We start from the raw sequence: 23738 nt of genomic DNA, 5'->3' as shown, positions 1-23738 counted from the left end.
TCACACATCTTGATTCCATCCCCAACCTTTACCCTAAAATATTTCTCCCCAGCCTGCTGCATTTTTATCAAATGGTCCACCGTCCAGCCAGTTTCTTTCCATAAAAACATAGGAGTTATCCTTTATCTGTTTACTCCTCATCTTTCATATGAACTCATTATGTTGAATCACCTCCAAAATGTATCTGAAATCTATCAATGTCCACTGCTGTGTCTAGTCCAAGCCACTATTAGTATGTTTTATTCTGTTTTGAGGCCATTCACAGCAACTGAACCTCTTATGAAGTTTGAACTCTAGAATGGAAACTCTCTAGGCAGTAACTCATGTGTGTCCAGGTAAAGAAGAATTCACCATGATTTAATTAATGATTTTTTTCAGTGTTTATCTCAGTCACTTATATCTATCTTATTATTTCTACCCCTTAGGACAGAAGGAAGAAATGAATTTACAGAGACCAGATCATCTGCTTGCTGGCCCAAGATGAGTAAAACGCCCTTTTAGACCTACTCTGAGGCACTTTACCTCCCCTGATAGGTCCAGCCAGTCTTACTGGGGTGAGAGAGGCCAAAAGAGAAATCTCAGGTTGTCCTTATGGACCTTAAGTGGAATTTTACATTCCTCTGTTGACTCTAAAGCTATGTAAAGAAAGGGGCAGAGGATTTAAGGCATATAAAGTACAGGCCAGAAAAACAAAAAAACAAACAAAAAAAACATTGAAAAGAAAATCACAGAGAAAAACAACTGTTTAGACAAAAAAAAAAGTCTCACAAATACTTATACAGGGTTACTTGTGTGGATACATGAAATGTGAAAACTATTTTTTAAAAAAAGGTTTACAGGCTGGGCATGGTGGCTCACAGACCAACTTGACCTACATAGTGAAACCCTGTCTCTATTAAAATACAAAAATTAGCCGGGTATGGTGGCGGGCGCCTGTAGTCCCAGCTACTCAGGAGGCTGAGGCAGGAGAATCGCTTGAACCCAGGAGGCGGAGGTTGCAGTGAGCCGAGATCATGCTGCTGTCCTCCAGCCTGGGCGACAGAGGGAGACTCCCTCTCCAAAAAAAAAAAAAAAGGTTTACAGGTTTACAGGCTGGCACAGTGGCTCACGCCTGTAATCCCAGCACTTTGGGAGGCCGAGGTGGGTGGATCACCTGAGGTCAGGAGTTCGAGACCAGCCTGGCCAACATGGTGAAACCCCAGCTCCATTAAAAATAAAAAAAATAAATAAATAGCCAGGCATGGTGGCACGCACCTGTGGTCCCAGCTGCTCGGGAGGCTAAGGTAGGAGAATCACTTGAACCCAGAGGCAGAGGTTGCAGTGAGCCAAGATCACGCCACTGCTCTGCAGCCTGGGTGACAGAGCAAGACTTTGTCTCAAAAACAAAAAAAAGTTTACACATAAATATTGGGTATGCTGGCAAAACTGGATTTAGTATAAAACTTATTGAAGAAGGGACTATGAAATGATAATACTCATTTAGATATTTCAGTTTTGGTAAGTTGTCATTGTTTTCACTGAAGTTTAGTCCCTGCTGTTGTTAAGTCACCATCAGTCTTCAAAAATACCTAATAACAATCAAAACTGATAGTCATGGTTGTACTTCACAACTTTAGTTTGAGATTTACTTCTGTGAAATCAACTTCAAACAAATATAGTTAATGTTCAATCATAAAAGCTAAAGATCCCTTTTCACAAACACCCCCTATTTTTATCTCCTTTTTATGGTTTTTATTTTTTTGAGGCAGAGTCTTGCTGTGTCGCCCAGGCTGAAGTGCACTGGCGTGATCTTGGCTCACTGCAACCTCCGCCCCTCTAGGTTCAAGCGATTCCCCTGCCTCAGCCTCCTGAGTAGCTGGGATTACAGGCATGCACCACCACACCTGGCTAATTTTTGTATTTTTAGTAGAGGTGGGCTTTCACCATATTGGCCAGGCTGGTCTTGAACTCCTGACCTCGAGTAATCGGCCTAGGCCTCCCAAAGTGCTGGGATTACAGGCGTGAACCACCACACCCAGCCGAACTTCTTTTTATTTATTTTTATTTTTTATTTTTTTGAGAAAGGGTCTTACTCTGTCACGCAGGCTGGAGTGCAGGGGCACGATCTTGGCTCACTGCAACCTCTGCCTCCTGCGTTCAAGCAATTCTCCTGCCTCAGCCTTCTGAGTAGCTGGGATTACAGGCGCCCACCCCATGCCTGGCTAATTTTTGTATTTTTAGTAGAGATGGGATTTCATCCTGTTGACCAGGCTGGTCTTGAATTCCTGACCTCAGGTGATCCACCCACTTCGGCCTCCCAAAGTGCTGAGTTTACAGGCTTGAGCTACTGCGTCTGGCCCTATCTCCTTTTTAAAAAGGCATTAGCAGCTTTCTGTAATGTATATCAAATAATATTGTAGAGATGGCATAATAAAAACATCACCTCTGTAAGGGTTGGTTCATGTATTATTACAGAGAATGAGATTCTTCAAGAAGAACTCTATTATTAGTGCTCAGGGTCTAAGTTCACCACCATTTCCAACCAAAACTGGATGGGCTGTGTAAGTCAAGAGTTGTAAAAAAAATAAAAGGGTCACTTTTACACAATTGCTTATGGCCACCTTAGGAAACAAATGATTTCTCATTTCAAAATATTGTTATAATTAACAATGATATTAATGCCTATGCTGGTTGTATGGAAAATTACAGGGCAAGAAAACAAATATTGCAAAGTCACTTTCTCAGGAAAAATCTTAATCTCTCCACAATACTCTAAATATATCGGTAATTAGTTAGCTATGAACCTAATAGATTTGCTGTCTAATAATACTGGCTCCACTGAAAGGACAGGCACCATGAGTAGTAGACCATGATGCCCTGAGCTAGTAAATAAAAACACATTTCATTTGTTATACTGGCATCTGGTTTTCAAATTTTTAATAATTAAATATTTACTTGAATCTATCATCAGTTGAAAGGAGTCCAATTTCAGAAATGTTAAAATATAAAAAAACAGCATTATCAAGTTGCTAAAATGTGCTAATTTCACATTATATAATAAACAGGAATATTCTAATTACTAATTTTCTAGAGATATTTTTCATAAAATAGTTGAGCATCTGATAGGGCACATGAATCTATCATAACATTTCCTTCTATAGGCACAGGCTTCCCTTGGCCTGTTCTGAGAAAGAACAAGAAAAACACTATTACAAGCAAACATTCATATTGTCATTGTGTATCATTAGCTTTTAAGATTTATTTTATATGCTACCAGTCTTTTTTAAGGCATAAAAACTACAAGCAAAGCTAAGGTCTCCTTTTAATCAACAGCCTCAAATTCAATCTCCAGAGACAATGCTATCAATAATTGGGCGTGTATCCTTCTATTCTATTTTAAATAGTTTTACATACACTTTTCAATAATAGAAACAGTTGTTCTTTATAAATGATTTCATTCCAATTTACATAAATATTATTACACAATGTTTCATTTGTATTTTGATTTTTTTCATTCAACATTGTTTTAACTATCCATGTTACACAATATGGATCTTGTTCACTGCTTTTAAGTGCTGTATACTATTCTATCATTTGAATATATCATATTTTATTCATCCATTACCCCACTGATGAATATTCAGGTTGTTTTCAATGCAGATATATGTCTATATATTTCCTTTTTTTTTAAGAAATGGGGTCTTGCTATGTTTCCCAGGCTGGTCTTGAACTCCTGAGCTCAAGTTATCTTCTTCTATCAGCCTCCCAAGTAGCTAGGATTACAGGCATGTGCCACTGCATCTGGCTATACATACATACATATATTATATATATATTTCTTATGTATTATTTGTGAGTTTCTATAGGATGTATACCTAGAAGTGGAATTACAGAGTCTTTTTGTCTTAAAAAAAAAAAAAGCTCCTTGGCCTCAACGTCATAGACAATATCATCTATTTTCTCCCAATGGTTTCACAGTTTGGCTTTTCAAATTCCAGTATTTAAATCCTTTAGAATGTTAATTTTTTGGCCAGGTGCAGTGGCTCTAGCCTGTAAACCCCAGCACTTTGGGAGGCCAAAGAGGGCGATCACTTGAAGTCAGGAGTTCAAGACTGGCCTGGCCAATATGGTGAAACCCCATCTCTACTAAAAATACAAAAAAAAAAAAAAAAAGAACCCGGGAGGCAGAGGCTGCAGTGAGCTGAGATTGCACCACCATACTCCAGCCTGGGCAACAGAGTGAGACCCTTGTCTCAAAAAAAAAAAAAAAAAAGAATATTGATTTTTTAATATGTCGTAATGTTGTAATTTTATTTTCTCCAATACAGAGAGTCAAATATTCCCAGCAATTTTATTGACTAGGTCATCATTTCCCTACTAATTCATGATGTCATGTCTAACGTACACTGAGTTCACATATATTCATGAATCTGCTTCTGGATATTCTGTTCTTTATAATCTGCTTATTTACCTACTAATGTACTAATATCACACATTTTTAAATGACTATAACTTTATATCATACAGTGAGGGTGTTTCCTCTATTCTTTTCAAAATTGTCTCAGCAATCCATACACTTCTATTTCACATGAATTTTATAATCATTTTTGAAAGATCCTAGAAAATTCTTAGTAGATTTTGTTTGGAACTGCATTCAGTCTATAGATTTTTAGAATTGAGGTTTTTATAATACTGGGTTTTTCCATCTATGTATATGGTATTTCTTTCCATTTATTCCAGTCTTACATCTTTTAACAAAGTATTAAAATTTTTCCATAAAGATCCCGGTTTTTTTGAGCTTAAGCCAAGATATTTTAAGTAAAACATGGGTTGAATTTAAGAGGCCTTCTCTCATTTAATATACTCGGTGTCTCTCACCTGTATGACCTCTCTTATGTATAGAAAGGGATGCTCTTTGAGAGAATGCTTTCCCACATTCATTACATTCAAAGGGTTTCTCACCAGTATGACTTCTCATATGTATAATAAGTAATGAGCACTGAGAAAAGGCTTTCCCACATTTATTACATTCATAGGGTTTCTCCCCTGTGTGACTTCTCACATGAAGAGTGAGGGATGAGATTCGAGAGAAGGCTTTACCACATTCATTACATTTGAATGGTTTCTCTCCAGTATGAATTTTTTCATGCTCAAGAAGATTTTGTCTCTGACTGAAAGCTTTCCCACATTGATTACAATGATAAGGTTTCTCTCCAGTATGAATTTTCTCATGTTCAGTGAGGTTTGATTTCTGACTAAAGGCTTTTCCACATACTGTACATGCATAGGGTTTCTCACCCGTATGAATTCTCTGGTGTCGAATGAGGTTTGACATCTGAATAAAAGCTTTCCCACATTCACTGCATTCATAAGGTTTCTCTCCAGTGTGAATTTTCTGATGCGTAATGAGATTTTCTTTCCTGCTGAAGGCTTTTCCACATTCCTTACATTCATAGGGTTTCTCAGCTGTATGATTTCGCATATGTACTGTAAGGGATGAACTTTGAGAGAAGGCTTTCCCACATTCGCTACATACGTAGGGTTTCTCACCCGTGTGACTTCTCATATGTATAATAAATACTGAGCATTGAGAGAAAGCTTTTCCACATTTATTACATTTATAGGGTTTCTCCCCTGTGTGACTTCTCATATGTAGCGTAACAGATGACATTCGAGAAAAAGCTCTACCACATTCATTACATGCATAAGGTTTCTCCCCAGTATGAATTTTCTCATGCTCAATAAGGTTTTGCTTCTGGCTGAAGGATTTCCCACATTCCTTACATTCATAGGGTTTCTCTCCAGTGTGAATTCGCTCATGTTCAATGAGATTTGATTTCTGACTGAAGGCTTTCCAACAATCCTTACACGCATAAGGTTTCTCCCCAGTATGAATTCTGTGGTGTCTAATAAGGTTTGACATCTGAATGAAAGCTTTTCCACATTCATTACACTTATATGGTTTTTCCCCAGTATGAATTTTCTGATGTGTAATAAGATTTTCCTTCCTACTGAAGGCTTTTCCACATTCTTTACATTCGTAAGGTTTCTCTCCAGCATGAATTCGCTCATGTCTAATAAGGTCAAATTTATGACTGAAGTCTTGTCCACACTGATTACACTTAAAGGGGGTTACAACATAGGATGCACAATGGTAAAATGGCTTCCCAAACTCATTACTCTGTTTCTCTCTTATACAGCCTTTCTCATATCTAAGTAAGTCTAAATTACGTTCCAAACCCTTATCAAGTGAGTCACAGTCATAGAAGCTTTGTCTTGAAGTAACAATGTCTGAACTCAGAGGAAATATTTTCGCAACTTTTTTACATTCAATGACTTTTTCCTTTATCAGAATTTTCTTGGAGATGGATGTTACTTTCCTCACAAGTGTTTCCTGTTGCTTCTTGATCTGTCCATCAACTTCCCAAACTTCTAAAATGGAGGACCAGAAATTATTACTTGTGAATTATTCTACCACTAGACTATTAATAACATATCAGAAATCGGCTAATGTGGGGTTTAATCCTTGATGCTGGCCTAGTCAACCAATACAAAAGAAAGCTAAGAGTAAATGTTCCTAGTTCCTAAGGTTTGAGAAGTTAACTACTACATAAAACATATGGAGACAAAAACTGACATCTGTAGGTCCAAGTAGCCTTGATTGATTTTTAAAGCATCCACGTATAGTGCGGAAATCAGCAAAATGAATAGAATAATTAAAATGAGAGGGTGAACACAAAAATGACTGATAGGGAGTCAAACGGCTAGAGAACAAAATGAACATTTGTGATTAAACACACTGGCTTGAATGCATGTATTTTTCCTCCTTCCTAAAATTCCATTAAAATGATAGTGAACGAATAAAGGGTTAAATCCATAAGGAAAAGGAGACATGAGTGTAAAAAAAGGTGAACAAGAGATTTTAACATAATACTGCAGGATGAGAAGCATTTAGGGAACCATAAACTGAATAGTAAAGCTATAAAGTATAATGAAGATGCAAATGACAATAAGCAACAAAGTGATTTGACCAGAAATCACTGGAAAGGCTCAAGAATTGGAGAATCTAGGCACTCAAAAGGTAGGGATAAACAAGCACAAGGCAAGGATGTTCCCTCGCATTACTGCTTTTTAACATTGTACTAGAAGTACTACCTAATGCAATAACAAGAAAAGGAAATAAAAGCTATTCAGATTAGGAAGGAAAAATGAAACAAGAACTGTCTTTGTTCACAGGTGATGTGATCACCTATGTAGGAAATCTGAAAAAAAAAAAAAAAAAAAATCAATAACAACAAACAACCTCTGCTGCAACTGCTAAGTCAAAGGCTGACAAGTTTGCAGAGCAATAGGACCTCTCACTCATTGCTGGTGGGACTGCAAAATGGTACGGCCACTTTGGAAGACAGTCTGGCAGTTTCTTACAAAATTAGACATACTATTACCATATTATTCAGCAATCATGCTTGGTATTTACCCCAATGAGTTGAAAACATATGTCCATACAAAAATCTGCACATGGATATTTACAGCAGCTTTATTCCTAATTGCCAACACTTGGAAGATGCCCTTTACTAGGTGAATGGATAAACTGTGGTACATCTAGACAATGAAATATTCATCAGCGATAAAAACGGATGTGCTATCAAGTTATGAAAAGACATGGAGGAACCTTAAATGCATGTTGCTAAGTAAAAGAAGCCCATTGGAAAAGGCCACCTACTATATGATTCCAAACTGGAAAAGGCAAAATGATGACTAGTAAAGATATCAGTGGTTGCCAGAGCTTATGGGAGAGGAAGGAATAAATAGGAGGAAGAGAGAGGAGTTTTAGGACAGTGAAAGTATTCTGTACGATACTATAATGGATCTGAGTCATTATACATTTATCAAAACCCATAGAATGTACAACACCAGGAGTGACCCTAATGTAAATTATGGACTTTGGTAATAATAATGTGTATAATAATAACAGTAATGCAGGTTCATTGATGGTAACAAATATACCACTGTGGTGCAAGATGTTGACAGTGGGGAAGGCTGGGTGTGTGTCTGGGCAGTGGGTACCCATATACTTTGTACTTTTTCATGAGCTTTGTACACCACTCAGTTTTGCTGTGAACCTAAAACAAGCCTAAAAGATGAAGTTTATTAATTTAAAAAACCAGATGCGGTGGGCTGTACCTGTATTCCCAGCTACTTGGAAGCGTTGCTAAAGCCCAGGAATTTGAGACTAGTCTAGGAAATATAGCAAGAGCTCATCTCAAAAAAAAGGGGAGTGGGTAGGATAAGAGTGGGACTAAAAGGAAGAGGATTAAAGTCTGAGTAGGGAGCAGTTACACACCAAGGCAAGAGTTATGGATCTGCTTAAGTAACATGTATTCCAATCTCCCACCATGCTTTTCCATCCTGTAAAGGCTGAGGCAGTTAAAACTACATTTCCTAGACATACTGCATGTAGAGTTCCCATGTGATTTAGATTCACCATGCACTCTAACATGAATGAGATCAACAATCCCTCTCTGTTATTTAGCCTCATGAATACTGGCATGTACCTACACATAGGAGATAAAAAGATTAAAAGGAACAACAGATGCTGGCATTTGGGCCCCACACAAAACTTCTAGGTTCAGCCTGGGCGTGGTGGCTTACGCCTGTAATTCCCGCACTTTGGGAGGCCGAGGCAGGTGGATCACATGAGGTCAGGAGTTCAAGACCAGCCTGACCAACATGATGAAACCCCATCTCTACTAAAAATACAAAATTAGCCAGGCGTGGTGTTGCGCGCATGTGATCCCAGCTACACAGGAGGCTGAGGCAGGAGAATTGCTTGAACCTGGGAGTTAAGCAACTGGGAGTTGCAGTGAGCTGAGATCGTGCTGCTGCACTCCAGCCTGGGCAACAGAGTAAGACTCAGTCTCAAACAAACAAACAAACAAACAAACAAAAAATCTTCTAGGTTCTGATCCAACCATTCTACAGTATAGTCCACTAGTTAAAAAAACACAGGCAGGGTGCAGTGGCTCAAGCCTGTAATCCCAGCACTTTGGGAGGCCAAGGTGGGTGCATCACCAGAGGTTGGGAGTTCAGCCTGACTAACATGGAGAAACCCCATCTCTACTAAAAATACAAAATTAGCTGGGCATGGTGGCGCATGCCTATAATCCCAGCTACTTGGGAGGCTGAGGCAGGAGAATTGTGTGAACCTGGGAGGTGGAGGTTGTGGTGAGCTGAGATTGCAACTTTGCACTCCAGCCTGGGCAACAAGAGCAAAACTCCATCTCAAAAAAAAAAAAAGAAACAAAAAACTAAAAAATTTCTTTTATCCTCTTTAAAATTTAGAATTTTGGAAGATGTTTAGAATTTCCCTTTTATCCCTTCATGCATCAAAATGAGGTAAACTAATAACAATGATGGATTCCTTATTTAAACAAAGAATTTTGAGGGCATCATTTAAATTAAAAATACATAGAAAACAGAAAAATAAGGCAAGTAGTAATTCTAGGAGTGACAAAAAGTTATATAAGTATATGTAATTAAGAGTTATTTCTTGGCTCAGTAGTAAACAATATGTCAACAATCATAACAAAGTAAGTGGTGAAATTGAATTAGCTAAAAATTGTGATGTATCTATATTCCACAAAAAAAGGAAAGGAGAAGTGATTGTGGTAACGCTACTAAACCTCATCTTCTATTTATATCAAGTTGATAAAAACTGACAAATTACCAAACAGCAGCTTATTTAGGGAAGTCCAGATCCTACCCTGTCCCTGAAACACCAATCCCCCTTTGCCCTCTAGATAACCATTTTTATTAGTTCTTGGATTATTATTATTGTTATTATTAGTAGTATTATTATTATTTTGAGACAGTCTCGCTCTGTCGCCAGGCTGGAGTGCAGTGGCATAATCTTGGCTCACTGCAACCTCCGCCTCCCGAGTTCAAGCAATTCCCCTGCCTCAGCCTCCCCAATAGCTGGAACTACAGGTGCACGCCACCACGCCTGGCTAATTTTTTGCGTTTTTTAGTAGAAACAGAGTTTCACCATGTTGGCCAGGATGGTCTCTATCTTCTGACCTCATGATCCGCCCGCCCCAGCCTCCCAAAGTGCTGGGATTACAGGTATGAGCCACCATGCCTGGCCAGTTCTTGGATTATTCTTCCATCATTTAAAAAAAATACATACATACATACACACATACGTATACACACACACACCCACCCACCCACACACACACACATATATATATAATCACACATTTCCTTATATATAGTACATATACAGGCATATATCATATGTACAGTTGGCCCTTGAACAACATGGGGATGGGGTGCTAATCCTCCACATAATTGCAAATCTGCTTCTAACTTCTGACTCTCCCAAAACTTAGCCTACTGTTGACCAGAAGCCTTATTGAAAACACAGTTGATTAACACATATTTTGTATATGTATTATATATTGCATTTTTACAATAAAATAACTTAGAGAAAAGAAAATATTACAATAATCATAAGGAAGAGAAAATATATTTACTATTCATTAAGTGGAAGTGGATCATCCTAAACATCTTCATCCTCATCATCTTCACACTGAGTAGGCTGAGGAGGAGGTTGGTCTTGCTGTCTTGGGTGGCAGAGGTGTAAGAAAATCAGCATATAAGTGGACCCATGCAGTTTAAACCCATGTTGTCCGAGGGCCAATTGTATTTTTAATATATATTTTATACACACACACACACACATTCACTCTTCTCTCTCTGTCTCTCTTCCCATCCATTTGCACATAAAAGAGAGCATATTCTAAACAATGTTCTGTACGCTGAGTTTTTTTCACTTACATGTCCTGAAACCATGACTTCTCTGACTGTAACTTTAGAGTTCTGACAATAAAATCATGTACATATTTTACATATGAAAAAATAAAAATTAAATCAAAAAAGAAAAAAAAAGCCAAAGCAATCCCTAAAAATAGAAAAAAACTGGAAACAAACCTACTTATCAAATGAGGGCTATAATCACATAGAAAATTACTTCAAGTAACCTTAAACGTAGTAGTTTGACTATATATCCCTATTAGAATATATTCTAAGGAAGAAAACCCCAAAGAAATCTTAAATTACATTTAGTTTTTATTATTAGTAATATTAGCATTACTGTTAATTTGAAACTAATATGTAAAGAAAGAAGATATATTAATCAGTGTTACTCCCTAAGGGTCACTTGGCAATGTCTGGAAGGTCTACAGACATTTTAGGTTTTCACAACTGGGGAGATGATGGGGAGAAATAGGGATGGCGCTACTGTTATCCAGTGAGTAGAAGCAGGCATGCTGCTAAACGTCCCACAACACACAAGGCAGTCCCCCAGAGCAAAGAATTATCTGGCCCAAAATGTCAACAGTGCCAAGGGTGAGAAATATATATGAATTGAGGAAATAAAAAATGTAATGAGGAGCCAAGATTTGCAGCATAAAAGGTAAAAGGGCACTATACTTTATAATTTTAACTGGATGTATCTAAAATTCATATATATTTTTCTTTTTCTTTTTCGTGTTTTTTGAGATGGAGTTTTGCTCTTGTTGTCCAGGCTGGAGTGCAATGGCATGATCTCGGCTCACCACAACCTCCACCTCCCAGGTTCAAGCAATTCTCCTGCCTCAGCCTCCTGAGTAGCTAGGATTACAGGCATGCACCACCACGCCCAACTAATTTTGTATTTTTAGTAGAGACGGGGTTTCTCCATGTTGGTCAGGCTGGTCTCAAACTCCCAAACTCAGGTGATTCGCCTGCTTCAACCTCCCAAAGTGCTGGGATTACAGGCATGAGCCACCGCGCCTGGCCTATTTTTTTCTTTTTAAAAGATGCATTTTTCCTAGCTCTGTCCACTTAAAAGCTATAGAACCAATAACTCAGTATTAAAGAGAAACCATAATCCTCAGACTGCAGTCTCCACAATATTATTTCCTGCTAAAAGAGGCAAAAGTTTTTAAAGAAATGGCTATTTCCATGTCTGGAGCAAGAAATTTACAAGATTAGCTAAAGATCTCTCTTGCTAAAGATGAGACAATTTGAGTATTAATATATGGGCCTGGTGTGGTGGCTCATGACTGTAATCCCAGCACTTTGTGAGGCCAAAGTGGGATGATCACTTAAGGCCAAGAGTTCGAGACCAGCCTGGCCAACATGATGAAACCCAATCTCTACTAAAAAATACAAAAATTACAGGTGTGGTGGCACACACCTTTAATCTCAGCTACTCGGGAGGTGGAGGCACAAGACTCGCTTGAACCCGGGAGGCGGATGTTGTAGTGAGCTAAGATCACACCATTGCTCTCCAGCCTGGGCAACAGAGCAAGACTCTGTCTTCAATATAATAATAATAATAATATATGAAAAATATTTATACGCCTATAATATATTCTGATGCTCAAATTACATAAATTTATAATGATTTAACTTGACAAATTTTGGAAACCTCTAGGACACCAATCATTATTCTAAAAGTTTTTGAAGAGAAAGAGTATTTCTTTTTCCTGGCCTGAGAAACTGTGTTTCAGTGCAATCAAATAGTTAATGAGAGAGTTATTCTCTATGGGAGAACTTCAGCTAATAAAAGTGAAAGACGCTCTAATAAAATAATGGATCTAGGCTATGATGGTCAATAGGTGCTAAAACCCTTAAATGAAAGGTTGACAGAGATCACTGAAACAGGAGGATTTGGCCTGACAACACATGAATCTACTGATCAATCTCAATTATGTCTGCAAGTGGAACAAACTGACATAAGATGCAACAGAATGAACACAGCATCACCTATGAAGTACACTTGCCAAAGATTTGAACCAGCATTGAGTAAAGCCAGATTATAGGAAAAATGGGATAAAGAAGCATGTCACCACCACAAGGAGGTTAAATGGCAAATCCAGAATAAGGTACATCTAGAGCAGGGGTTGGCAAACTATACCCACAGCCTGCTTTTGTATAGTCTGTGAACTAAGAATGTGCAGATTTTATTTGGATCCTGATTCAAATAAACCAACCATAAACAACATTCTTGACACAATGAAATATATAACAGAGACTAAGTAGCAGATGATAGTAAGAAATTATTACTAATGTTGTTAGGTGTGTTAGAAATATTGCAGGATTAAAAAAAAATCTCTTGGCAATACATATGGCAATACATATGGTAGTATTTAAAAGAAAAGGTAAAGTAGTTCAGCAAAAAAACAAAACAAAACTGGAGTGGGGGTAAGAGAGAATCAGAGTAAACAAATCTGAGAAAATGTCGGTAACTGTTGAAGCTGAGTGATGAATACGTGAGGATTCCTTATATTATCTCTCTATTCTTTTTTTTTTTTTTTTGAGATGGAGTCTGGTCCTGTCGCCCAGGCTGGAGTGCAGTGGCGCGATCTCGGCTCCCTGCAAACTCTGCCTCCTGGGTTCACGCCATTCTCCTGTCTCAGCCTCCCGAGTAGCTGGGACTACAGGCACCCGCCACCACGCCCGGCTAATTTTTTGTATTTTTAATAGAGATGGGGTTTCACCATGTTAGCCAGGATGGTCTCGATATCCTGACCTCATGATCTGCCCACCTCGGCCTCCCAAAGTGCTAGGATTACAGGTGTGAGCCACCGCGCCCGGCTCCTTTATCTCTCTATTCTTATGTTTGAAAATGACTACAAAAACATTTACAGACCGGGTGCGGTAGTACACACCTGTAATCCCAGCACTTTGGGAGACCGAGGCGAGTCAGGAGTTCAAGACCAGCCTGACTAACATGGTGAAACCCCGTCTCTACTAAAGACAAAAAATTAGCCAGGCGTGGTGGTGTATGCCTGTGATCCCAGTTACTTGGCAGGCTGAGGCAGGAGAATCACTTGAACCCGGGAGGCAGAGTTGCAGTGAGCAAAGATCACGCCATTCCACTCCAGCCTGGGCAACAAGAGCAAGACTCTGTCTCAAAAAAAAAAAAAATTTACAGAGCAGTATAAACATTTGTTTCAAAATACGTACGCCGACAACAAAAGAGATAGTTAAAAAAAGTCAAAAATAATTGACTAAAGGAGGTGAAATGTGAGGTCAGAGCACAGCACTGCTATAATGTGATATATTTCTACCGGCTCTCTAAAACAAGTAATGTATAAGGCATACTTTGAAAAAACTAAAAATGCATATTAAAAGGGAAAGAAATGGCGTAAGTGAGAAATAATGACAGCTACATTAGGTTGAGAGAAACAAATGATAACCCAAGTTCTCATTACTTTTGCCTAGATTAACGTCATATGATCCTGACAAGTCTATCTTTTGTGCAGTCTGCATACCACAAGCAAATCAATTTTCATAAAGTTCAAATTCCTTTATTTCTATCTAAACATACTTGAAGATTAGTCTGTCCAAACTAAATACGATCCAAAATTGGTAATAAATATGGAGAGAACTCCAACTTTCCATCTAATTGTGATTCATTTTTATATGTGCTTAAAGAACAAGGCATATTAGAAATAGGGAGGTCTAATTTTATTGAATAAAAAGTATAAAGCTGATCAGGAGGCAAGCCATCTTTGATTCACCTCAGTGTTCTAACAGCAGGTCCTATCATCTTATCCTATGTTTATTTCTCCACACTGAAACTGCCTTTATATCAAATTCCATTGAGTTTTAACTTTTTTCTTTCATACCATCACCCAAAATGATAACATTCCTACATCATTAGTTCTACAATGGTTTTTCATGCCCCTGGAGTTCCGTCAACTGTAACTTAAAATTCAGATAACTAGATGTTTTTTAACCTTCATATTCTGTTATCTTATAAGCCCCTGCTTATAATTGACCATTGTAACCTTGCTGCCACCATGCACAGGGCAAAACTATAGCTTCAGTGATTAAAGAGGGGAAAAAATAAACTAAATTGACAACAAAATTTTAAAAATAAAAGACAGCAAAAGAGAACATGAATGCTAACAAAATTCAGAACTTTCTGACTCTACAATGGAAAACTCATCTTTGATTTCACTAATCTCCTACAATCTTCTCTCCTCCAATCAGGCCATGTTTCTAATTTTACCCCCCAAAACAGACACGCTAATTTTACTTTCCAAACATTTTGTTATGTTTTCTAATTTTTAATAAGTCTAAAGAAGCTATAGATCTTACAGGAAAATGGCTTCAATGCCAAGCTCTTTTCAAAAAGAAAAAGAAAGCCTCAATCTTGTTACTCCTTCTACAGCCCTTCTCTTAAAACTTTCTAGGTGTTGTCTGGTTTACTCATTTACTAAACAGATGCTTCACATGCAATTTAACATTCAACACTATCTCACGTGACTATGCCCTGTCTTTCTAACTCTAGCCTGATTTCTTCCACATTTATTTTGAAATCTGTAGGTAAATATTTTAAAACAACCAAAAATAAGAAAAATCTTCCCAAATATAGCTCTACATCAATCATGACTCATTTATAGGAAGAATAAGTTTTTCTTTCTCCAGGTAGACTAATAAACAAGCGTTAGACATCAAAATACGAAAACATATAGAAGATAGTATATGTTTTCAGATTCCAACCACTCTGGTAGACATGTAATAGAATGTTAGTTGAGAGACAGGCAAGACCAATGTAGGCTGGAAATATTGAGGACCATTTATTAGAAAATGAGATTAAAGTTAAATAACTGCTAGAACTTAGGTAAGAGCACTCATAATTAACGACAGAGATATGAAGAGTTTCAAAATTCTGGAGGCATTAAAGATACATATTCCAATGCTGTCATTTCTAGAGTTAAATACCTATTTAATAGCATGAACACAGATATAGCATGAAGGTATTTTGAGGAAAAAGAAGTCTATTGTAATTCAGAACTACTTTGGGTGATGTCCAGTGAGAGATGAGAAAGGAGTCATGTAAAAGATATTTCATAAGGGAAGAAGAAATAAACAATAAACCAGAACCAAGGAAGAATTTGAATCCTTTAGAGAAGCACAAAGAAGAAAGACATTTCCAAGAAGGGTGAAATGGATCAAATACAGCATAGAGGACTTCCTGTTTCAATATGGTAGAATTAAACATCTCTGTCTCCTCTTCACTCTGCAAACATGAAGAAGAAACAGAAAAAGAAAATATATCTTCTGGCCAGGTGCGGTGGCTCACGCCTGTAATCCCAGCACTTCGGGAGGCCGAGGTGGGCGGATCACGAGGTCAGGAATTCGAGACCAGCCTGGCCAACATGGTGAAACCCCATCTCTACTAAAAGATACAAAAATTAGCCAGGCGTGGTCACGTGTGCCTGTAGTCCCAGCTACTTGGGAGGCTGAGGCAGAAGAATTGCTTAAACCCAGGAGGCAGAAGTTGCAGTGAGCTGAGACTGCACCACTGCACTCCAGCCTGGGTGACACAGTGAGACTCCATCTCAAAAAAAAAAAAAAAAAAAGAAAAAGAAAGAAAGAAAATACATCTTCAATGAACCTTAAAGATAGCTAAACTCCATCTCCAGAATAGGAGGAAAGAACAGAAAATAGACTGGATTAGGCAGGGAAGAAACCCAGAGATAGCAATTCCTGTTTCTTATCTCCAACAAAAAGTACAGGGAAGAGTTCTCTAAAACAGAGGCACCCCCTTGTGGGCAGAATGAATGAATCATTTTTTTGCCAGGTGTCTTGAAATTGTGGCAGGTACAGAATGGACTTCATCTGGCCCTGACAAATGGTACAAAGGCAGGGCTGAACAAAGAGATGCAAACAGCCAGTATTCTTATATAAGCAGTTTGTTAGCATAGGAAGACGGAAGAGACTCTGAGTTCTAGAGGAAGTATGCAAATAATAATCTCTCTTTAACTTGGGAGAATGAAAGGGTAAACCAACTCTCAACACAAAACCTTGTATGATAAAGGAGGTCAGTGTGAGGTATAGAGACTTCTTACCAACTCAGAGTATTTTTCTGGACAGTCTTCAACACTATGCTTCTGTAAACAGTGGCTACAGCAGGAAATACTTTCATCGAAAGATGACAATGATAACCATAAAAGAAACGAGCATAAAATCTATATGACGACGTTTCAAGGAACAAAAATCATGAATTCACAAGTTGAAAGGAAAAACTGATACTGACTGATCAATTCCAAGACATAGCCTCATAAAGCCACTTAAGCTTTAAAGAAAAAGAAACCTATAGGCATCCTGGAAAATAAGTCATCTATGAGGGGAAATAATCAGGCTTCAGACTTCTCCAAGCAACATTTGAATCTAGGAAACAAGACAGAATTGTCTAAATCCCTCAGGTAACTGTCTATAAAACTCTTTGGAAAAGAAAGTATGGCTTAAGAATTTTACACACGGCCAACTATCAACCAAATGTAAAGGTTAAAAAGGTATTTTCCCATATGCAAAACCTCAGGGACTAGTTTCCATTAAATTATAAGCTCATAAAGACAGGATTTTGTTTGGTATATTGTTATATATCCATGCCCAGAATAGTATTTCATCTTTGTTCTTACTACTATAAATGTAGTTTTCTTTCCTTAGTATCTTCTACTTGGTTGTTGAAGTATATATGAAAGCTATTGATTTTTATTTGTTAATTTGATATCCTACCACCTCACTGAGTTCTCTTACTATTTGTTGTACTTTCTCAATTGGTTCTCTTGTGTTTTCTAGGGCTACAATCTCATTATCTGCAAATAAGGATGGTTTTATAGCTTTCTTACCCATTATTATAATGAAATATATAAAAGCAACAATGGGAAAACTTGGAAAGCTCCATTTCTAAAGGACACAGAAGTAGATATGAAAATCTGAACGAAGACAGAGTGTATTCTTAGACAGAAAACATTGGCATTAAAAAGATGTTAAATTTCTGAAAGTTAATTTATATATTTAGCACAATCCCAATAAAAATTCCAACATGTTTTTCTCTGGAAATAGACAGTTAAGTCTAAAATTCATATGGTAAAATAAATAATCAAAAATAGCCAGGATAACTCCAAAAAAGAAGTGTATGCAACTATGGAAAGGAAGGGACTGTGTCCGGGATAAGAGGAAGATTTACTTTTGCACAAAAGGTATAATATTGGTGTTATAGATATAATATTGGTTACATTGGTTATATTTTTTTACCCAAGTATGAACCTCATGTATTTTCAAAAAATTAAAGGAATGCAAGGCAGGAATAAGCAGAAAGGAGATGCCATGAGATTTCTAAGCCAGAAACTTTTACATTTCTTAGCCATGGGATTGTGAGGGTTGTGAAGTACAATGGGAAGTGAAACTTGTTAACCAAACACAAATCTAAGACTTTTTAAAAAAGAAAGAAGGAAAGAAATGAAAAGAAACCTAAGTGTGAAACATGTTTTAAAGTTACTACACAACCATGAAATACTGAATGCATAAGAAAATGAAACCATAAACGTAAAGGAAAGAGAGTGCCCGAGGATCACAGAGAGAGGAACAATAATCCTGAAAGTGAGGCTGTGCATGAATTAGAGAAGGTTGGTATTATGAAATTTGATAGGGCTACTGGCCCTCTACAATTTAAAAGAGGAAAATATCTGCAATATAGGAAGAATAATATCTAGAAATGTCACAGTAATCTAAAGCACTCCATCCCATTTGTCAGTCTAGAAGAATAGGGCCTTCAAGAAAATCTTGGAAATTGTGAAATGATATCAACTCTTCACTGAACAACTCTCATGTGGCTTTCTCATTCAGAGCTGCTTTTCACTTATTCACCTGGACAGTGCCTCCCAAACATTTCTTCCTCCATCACCCAGGGCTCCTCTTCTTGCTCCAACCTGAATATCACATCCGGTTTGGTGACTTGACAGCCTATTACAAGAAACAGCAAAGGATGTGGATGTCAATGCTGGAGACAACCATTCAGATCTTAGGCTAAGTTCAAGCTTGAGGGCTTATAACAGATGAGGATGAATGAACTTACACAATGACACAAAGTAATTAGCCTTTAACACTGAAGAGTGGAGCACATACAGTCACATGGAGAAAGGAAAGGCTAGATTCATCTGGCAAGTTACAGTCTTCAAACATTTCAGAAATGGAAAAGAATTCTCTGTTAAATTGCAAGGCTACCAAGCCACCTTACCCACTGTGACTAGGTTGCTGTAATTCTCCAGCATCACATCTCGATACAAGTTCCTTTGAGCAGGTTTCATCTGCTCCCATTCCTCCTGGGTAAGGTCAACAGCCACATCCTTAAATGTCACTGTTTCCTGTAAAAACATAACACTAATTAATTTGAAGTCATCAAAATTAGGCATTGTGATCACAACATATAAGAACTTGTTTAGCTGGTACTCAGGGGTCAGAGGTAGGAGTACTAGAAGAAGAGAGAAAGGTGCAGAAAAAACATTCAAAGAAATAATGGTTGGACATTCCCCAAATCTGACAAAAAACATTATACATTCAAGAAGCTCAATGAATTCCAGGTAAAATAAATGTAAGAGGCCCACAGTCAGATATACCATAGCAAAAATGTTGAAAACCAGAGATGAAGAAAGAATCTTCAGAGCAAATTTGGAAGAGTAAGCAATGACACAAGATTTACTAGAACTTGAATCAACACAAACAAATGGTAAATAAGGTTAATATAATAAACATAATACATATTTGCTCTCTTTTCTCAGCTTAAGTGATGCAACACTATATGCAGTAGTAATTATAATAATGGGTTGAGTCTGTAATATATATAACAATAATAGTACAAAACGAGGGAAGAGGGAATAGAGCTACATAAGACCAACATTTCCATATCTTAATGGAATTTAGTATAAATCTGAAGTAGATTCTGATAAGATACATAGTATCCAAGTCCTAGAGCAACCACTAAGAAAATATAGTGAAAAATCATTAAAGAAATTATAATTTTATACTGGAAAATATTCGCTTAGTGAAAAGAAAGCAGTAAAGGAGAAACAAAAAATGACACGAGACATATGGAAAACAAAAAGGAAAATGGCAGACATAGCCCAATAATTTAAGTGTTACCATTAACTCTGAAAGGATTAAACAGGCTAAAAAAAAAGGCAGAGATTGTCAAGTTGGATAGAAAAACAGAATTCAACTACATGCTGTCTACAGGAAATACATTTTAGGTTCAAATATACAAATAGCTTGAAAATAAAGTGATGGAAAAAGATACAGCACACGAACAACCATAAGAAAGCTAGAGGGGATATGCTAATATCAGACAAAATAGAACTTAAAACTGTTACTAAAGAACATTTTATAATGATAAAAAGGTCAATCTGGCAGAAAGATGTAACAATTACATATGCATCTAATGGTCTTAAAATACATAAAGCAAAAATACGAATTGAATTGAAGGCAGAAACTGGCAATTTAACAATAATTTCTGGAGACTCCAAACACTACTTTTTTTTTTTTTTTTGAGACAGAGTCTCAGTCTGTCGCCTAGGCTGGAGTACAGTGGCATGATCTTGGCTCACTGCAACCTCTGCTGCCCAGGTTCAAGCAATTCTCCTGCCTCAGCCTCCTGAGTAGCTGGGATTACAGGCACCTGCCACCGCACCTGGCTAATTTTTGTATTTTTACTAGAGATGGGGTTTCACCATCTTGGCCTGACTTCGTGATCCACCCTGACTTCGTAATCCACCGACTTCAGCCTCCCAAAGTGCTGGGATTACAGGCATGAGCCCCCGCACCCAGCCCAAACACCACTTTTAATAATGGATACAACTGGGCATATTATAAGCAAGAAAATAGAAGACTCAAACACCATACACCAACCAGACCTAACAGACACCTATAGAACACACCGCTCAACAGAATACACAATCTTCTCAAGTGTATATAGAGCACTCTCCAAGATAGAAAATATGTTAGCCTATAAAAGAAGCCTCAATAGGCCCAGCTACACAGGAGGCTGAGGCAAGAGGATCACTTGAGCCCAGGAGGTTAAGGCTATAGTGAACTATAATCATGTTTGTGAACAGCTACTGCATTTCAGCCAGGGAAACACAGCAAGACTTGTCTCTTTTTTTTTTTTTTTTTTTTTGAGACAGAGTCTCACTCTGTCACGCAGGCTACAGTGCAGTGGTGCAATCTCGGCTCACTGCAACCTGTGCCGCCCAGGTTCAAGCGATTCTCCAGCCTTAGCCTCCTGAGTAGCTGGGATTAAAGGCACCTGCCACCGCGCCCGGCTACTTTTTGTATTTTTAGTAGAGAAGGGGTTTCACCATATTGGTCAGGCTGGCCTTGAACTCCTGACCTCGTGATCCACCCGCCTTGGCCTCCCAAAGTGCTGGGATTACAGGCATGAGCCACCACTCCTGGCCTAAGACCTGTCTCTTAAAAAAAAAAAAGCCTCAATAAATTTTAAGAGAATTGTGTAAAGTATGTTCCTTGATGACAATGGATAAAAATTAGAGATCACTAACAAAAAGAAATTTGTGAAATTCAAAAATATGTAAAAACTAAACAATATTCTGAAATAACCAATAGATCAACAAAATCACAATGGAAATTACAAAATACTTTGAGGTAAAAGAAAATGAGGGTGCAACATACCAAAACTTATGGAATGGGAATGCCATTAAAGCAAGTTTTAGAGGGAAACCTATAGCTGTAAACACTTTATTAAAAAAGAAGAAAGATTTCAAATCAATAAACTAACTTTCTACCTTAAAATACTAGAAGAGGGCTGGGCGTGCCCATAATCTGGCACTCTGGAAGGCCGAGGCAGGCAGATTGCTTGAGCCCAGGAGTTCAAGACCAGCCTGGGCAACATGGTGAAACCCTATCTCTACAAAAAATACAAAAACTTAGTCGGGCGTGGTGGTGTATGCCTGTAGTCTCGGCTAGTGGGAGCTTGGGGGACCAGGCTGAAGTGGCAGGATCACCTGAGCCTGGAGATCAAGGCTGCAGTGAGCCATGATCATGCCACTGCACTTCAGCCTGGGTGACAGAGTGAGACTCTGTCTCAATTAAAAAAAAAAAAAACAAAAAACAAAAGATACTAGAAGAAGATAATCAAACTAAATCCAAAGTAACCAAAAGGAAATAAGCAAACATTAGAATGGAAATCAAAGAAACTTAGACTAGAAAAACATTAGAGAGAATCAATAAAACTAAAAATTGACAAAATGGACAAATATGACTGACAAAAAAGAAGACTCAAAATACAAAAATCAGGAATGAAAGAAGAAACATTACTACTAATCTTACAGAAATAAACAGGAATACAAAGAAATATTATGAATAAATATATGCCAACAAACTAGAGTAGATGAAATGAATGAATTTCTAGAAAGACACAAACTGATTAAACTGAAACAAAAAGATGAAAAGACTTGTAACAAGAGACTGAATTACTAAAAACAAAACAAAACAAAACAAAACAAAAACTACCCAAAAGAAAAACTCAGGCCCAGATGGCTTCACTGGTGAATTTTACCAAACAACAAAAAAATTAATACTAACTTATTTACAAACTCTTCCAAAACAAAGAGGATGAATAAAAAGGAGGGGACACATCTTTTATGAAGCAAGTATTACCCTAATACTAAAACCTGACAAAGATAACATACACACACACACACACACCACCCCCCAAAAAACACTAGAGCCCACTCTCTCTTATTAACAGAGAGGTAAAAATCCTCAATGCTAACAAACCTAATCCAACAACATATAAAAAGTATTATGGACCATAACCAAGTAGGATTTACCCCAGGAGAATGCAATATTAACATCTGATAATTAATGTAATACATCATACCAATATAATAAAGGCCAAAAACCATAAGATCATCTCAGTAAATGCAGAAAAAGTAGTCAACAAAATCCAATACCCTTTTATCATTGAAAACAAACAAACAACAACAACCAAAAAACCCAACATCCAACAAATTAGCAAATAAGCAAAAGAAGGGAACTTCATCAACATGATATAGGGCAACTACAAGACCCTCACATCATAATAAATGGTGATAAAAAACTTCACCGGGGAAGAGAATAGTCTTTTCAACAAACGATGCTGGGACAACAACTGGACTGTCTGCATGCAAGGGAATGAGGGTGGATCATGCCGTATACAAAGGTTAACTCAAAATGGATCAAAGATCTAGCTGTAAGAGCTAAAAAAAAAAAAAAAAAAAAAAAGTCTCAGAATACATAGTTGTAAATTATGACCTTGAATTAGGCAATGGTTTATTACACATGACACCAAAAGCACAAGTAACAAAAGAAAATTAAATAAAAATGGACATCAGAAAAACTAAAAATTTTTGTGCTTCTAAGGACATCATCAAGAAAGTGAAAAGACAACCCAGAGGATAGGATAAAATATTTCCAAATCATTTATCTGATGACACTTGAATATGTACAGACCTCTTAAAAATTCAATAATCAAAAGACAAACCAATTAGAAATGGGCAAAGGCTCTGAATAGACAATTCTTCAAAGAAGATATATTAATAGAAATGACGAACAAACATAGGAAATGGTGTTCAACATCACAGGTTATACAGTACGTGTAAATAAAAATCTCATGAGCTTTACTTCAGACCCACTAGGACAGCTATAACCAAAGGACAGATAAGAACAAGTGCTGATGGAGAAACTGGAATCCTCATACACAGCTGGTGGGAATGTAAACTAGCACAACTGCTATGGCAAACAGTAGGGCAATTCGTTTTTTTTTTTTTTCTGGAGACGGAGTTTCGCTCTTGTTGCCCAGGCTGGAGTGCAATGGTGTGTGGTCTTCGGTCACTGCAACCTCTGCCTACCAGGTTCAA

At 37.5% G+C, this 23738-nt stretch overlaps 1 protein-coding gene across 7 annotated transcripts in view; it reads right to left on the bottom strand.

The window, feature by feature from the left end:
* Nucleotides 1-2899: 2899 nt before the first annotated feature.
* LOC129019570 (zinc finger protein 568) overlaps nt 2900-23738 on the bottom strand; it is a 36892-nt gene continuing 16053 nt past the window's right edge. For all 7 annotated transcript variants that reach the window (XM_054462423.2, XM_054462419.2, XM_054462427.2 and 4 more), the window contains 3 exons: nt 19067-19193; nt 18697-18792; nt 2900-6411 (listed from right to left, as the gene is read on the bottom strand). In XM_054462423.2, coding sequence (XP_054318398.1) covers nt 4835-6411; nt 18697-18792; nt 19067-19193 — 1800 coding nt within the window. In that variant the 3' untranslated portion in view covers nt 2900-4834. The remainder of the gene's footprint in view (nt 6412-18696; nt 18793-19066; nt 19194-23738) is intronic.

Source organism: Pongo pygmaeus, chromosome 20 (genome assembly GCF_028885625.2).
Source record: "Pongo pygmaeus isolate AG05252 chromosome 20, NHGRI_mPonPyg2-v2.0_pri, whole genome shotgun sequence".
NCBI classification, from domain to species: Eukaryota; Metazoa; Chordata; class Mammalia; order Primates; family Hominidae; genus Pongo; species Pongo pygmaeus.
Note: the sequence above shows the minus strand (reverse complement) of the source record. Positions and strands in the feature narration are given on the sequence as shown.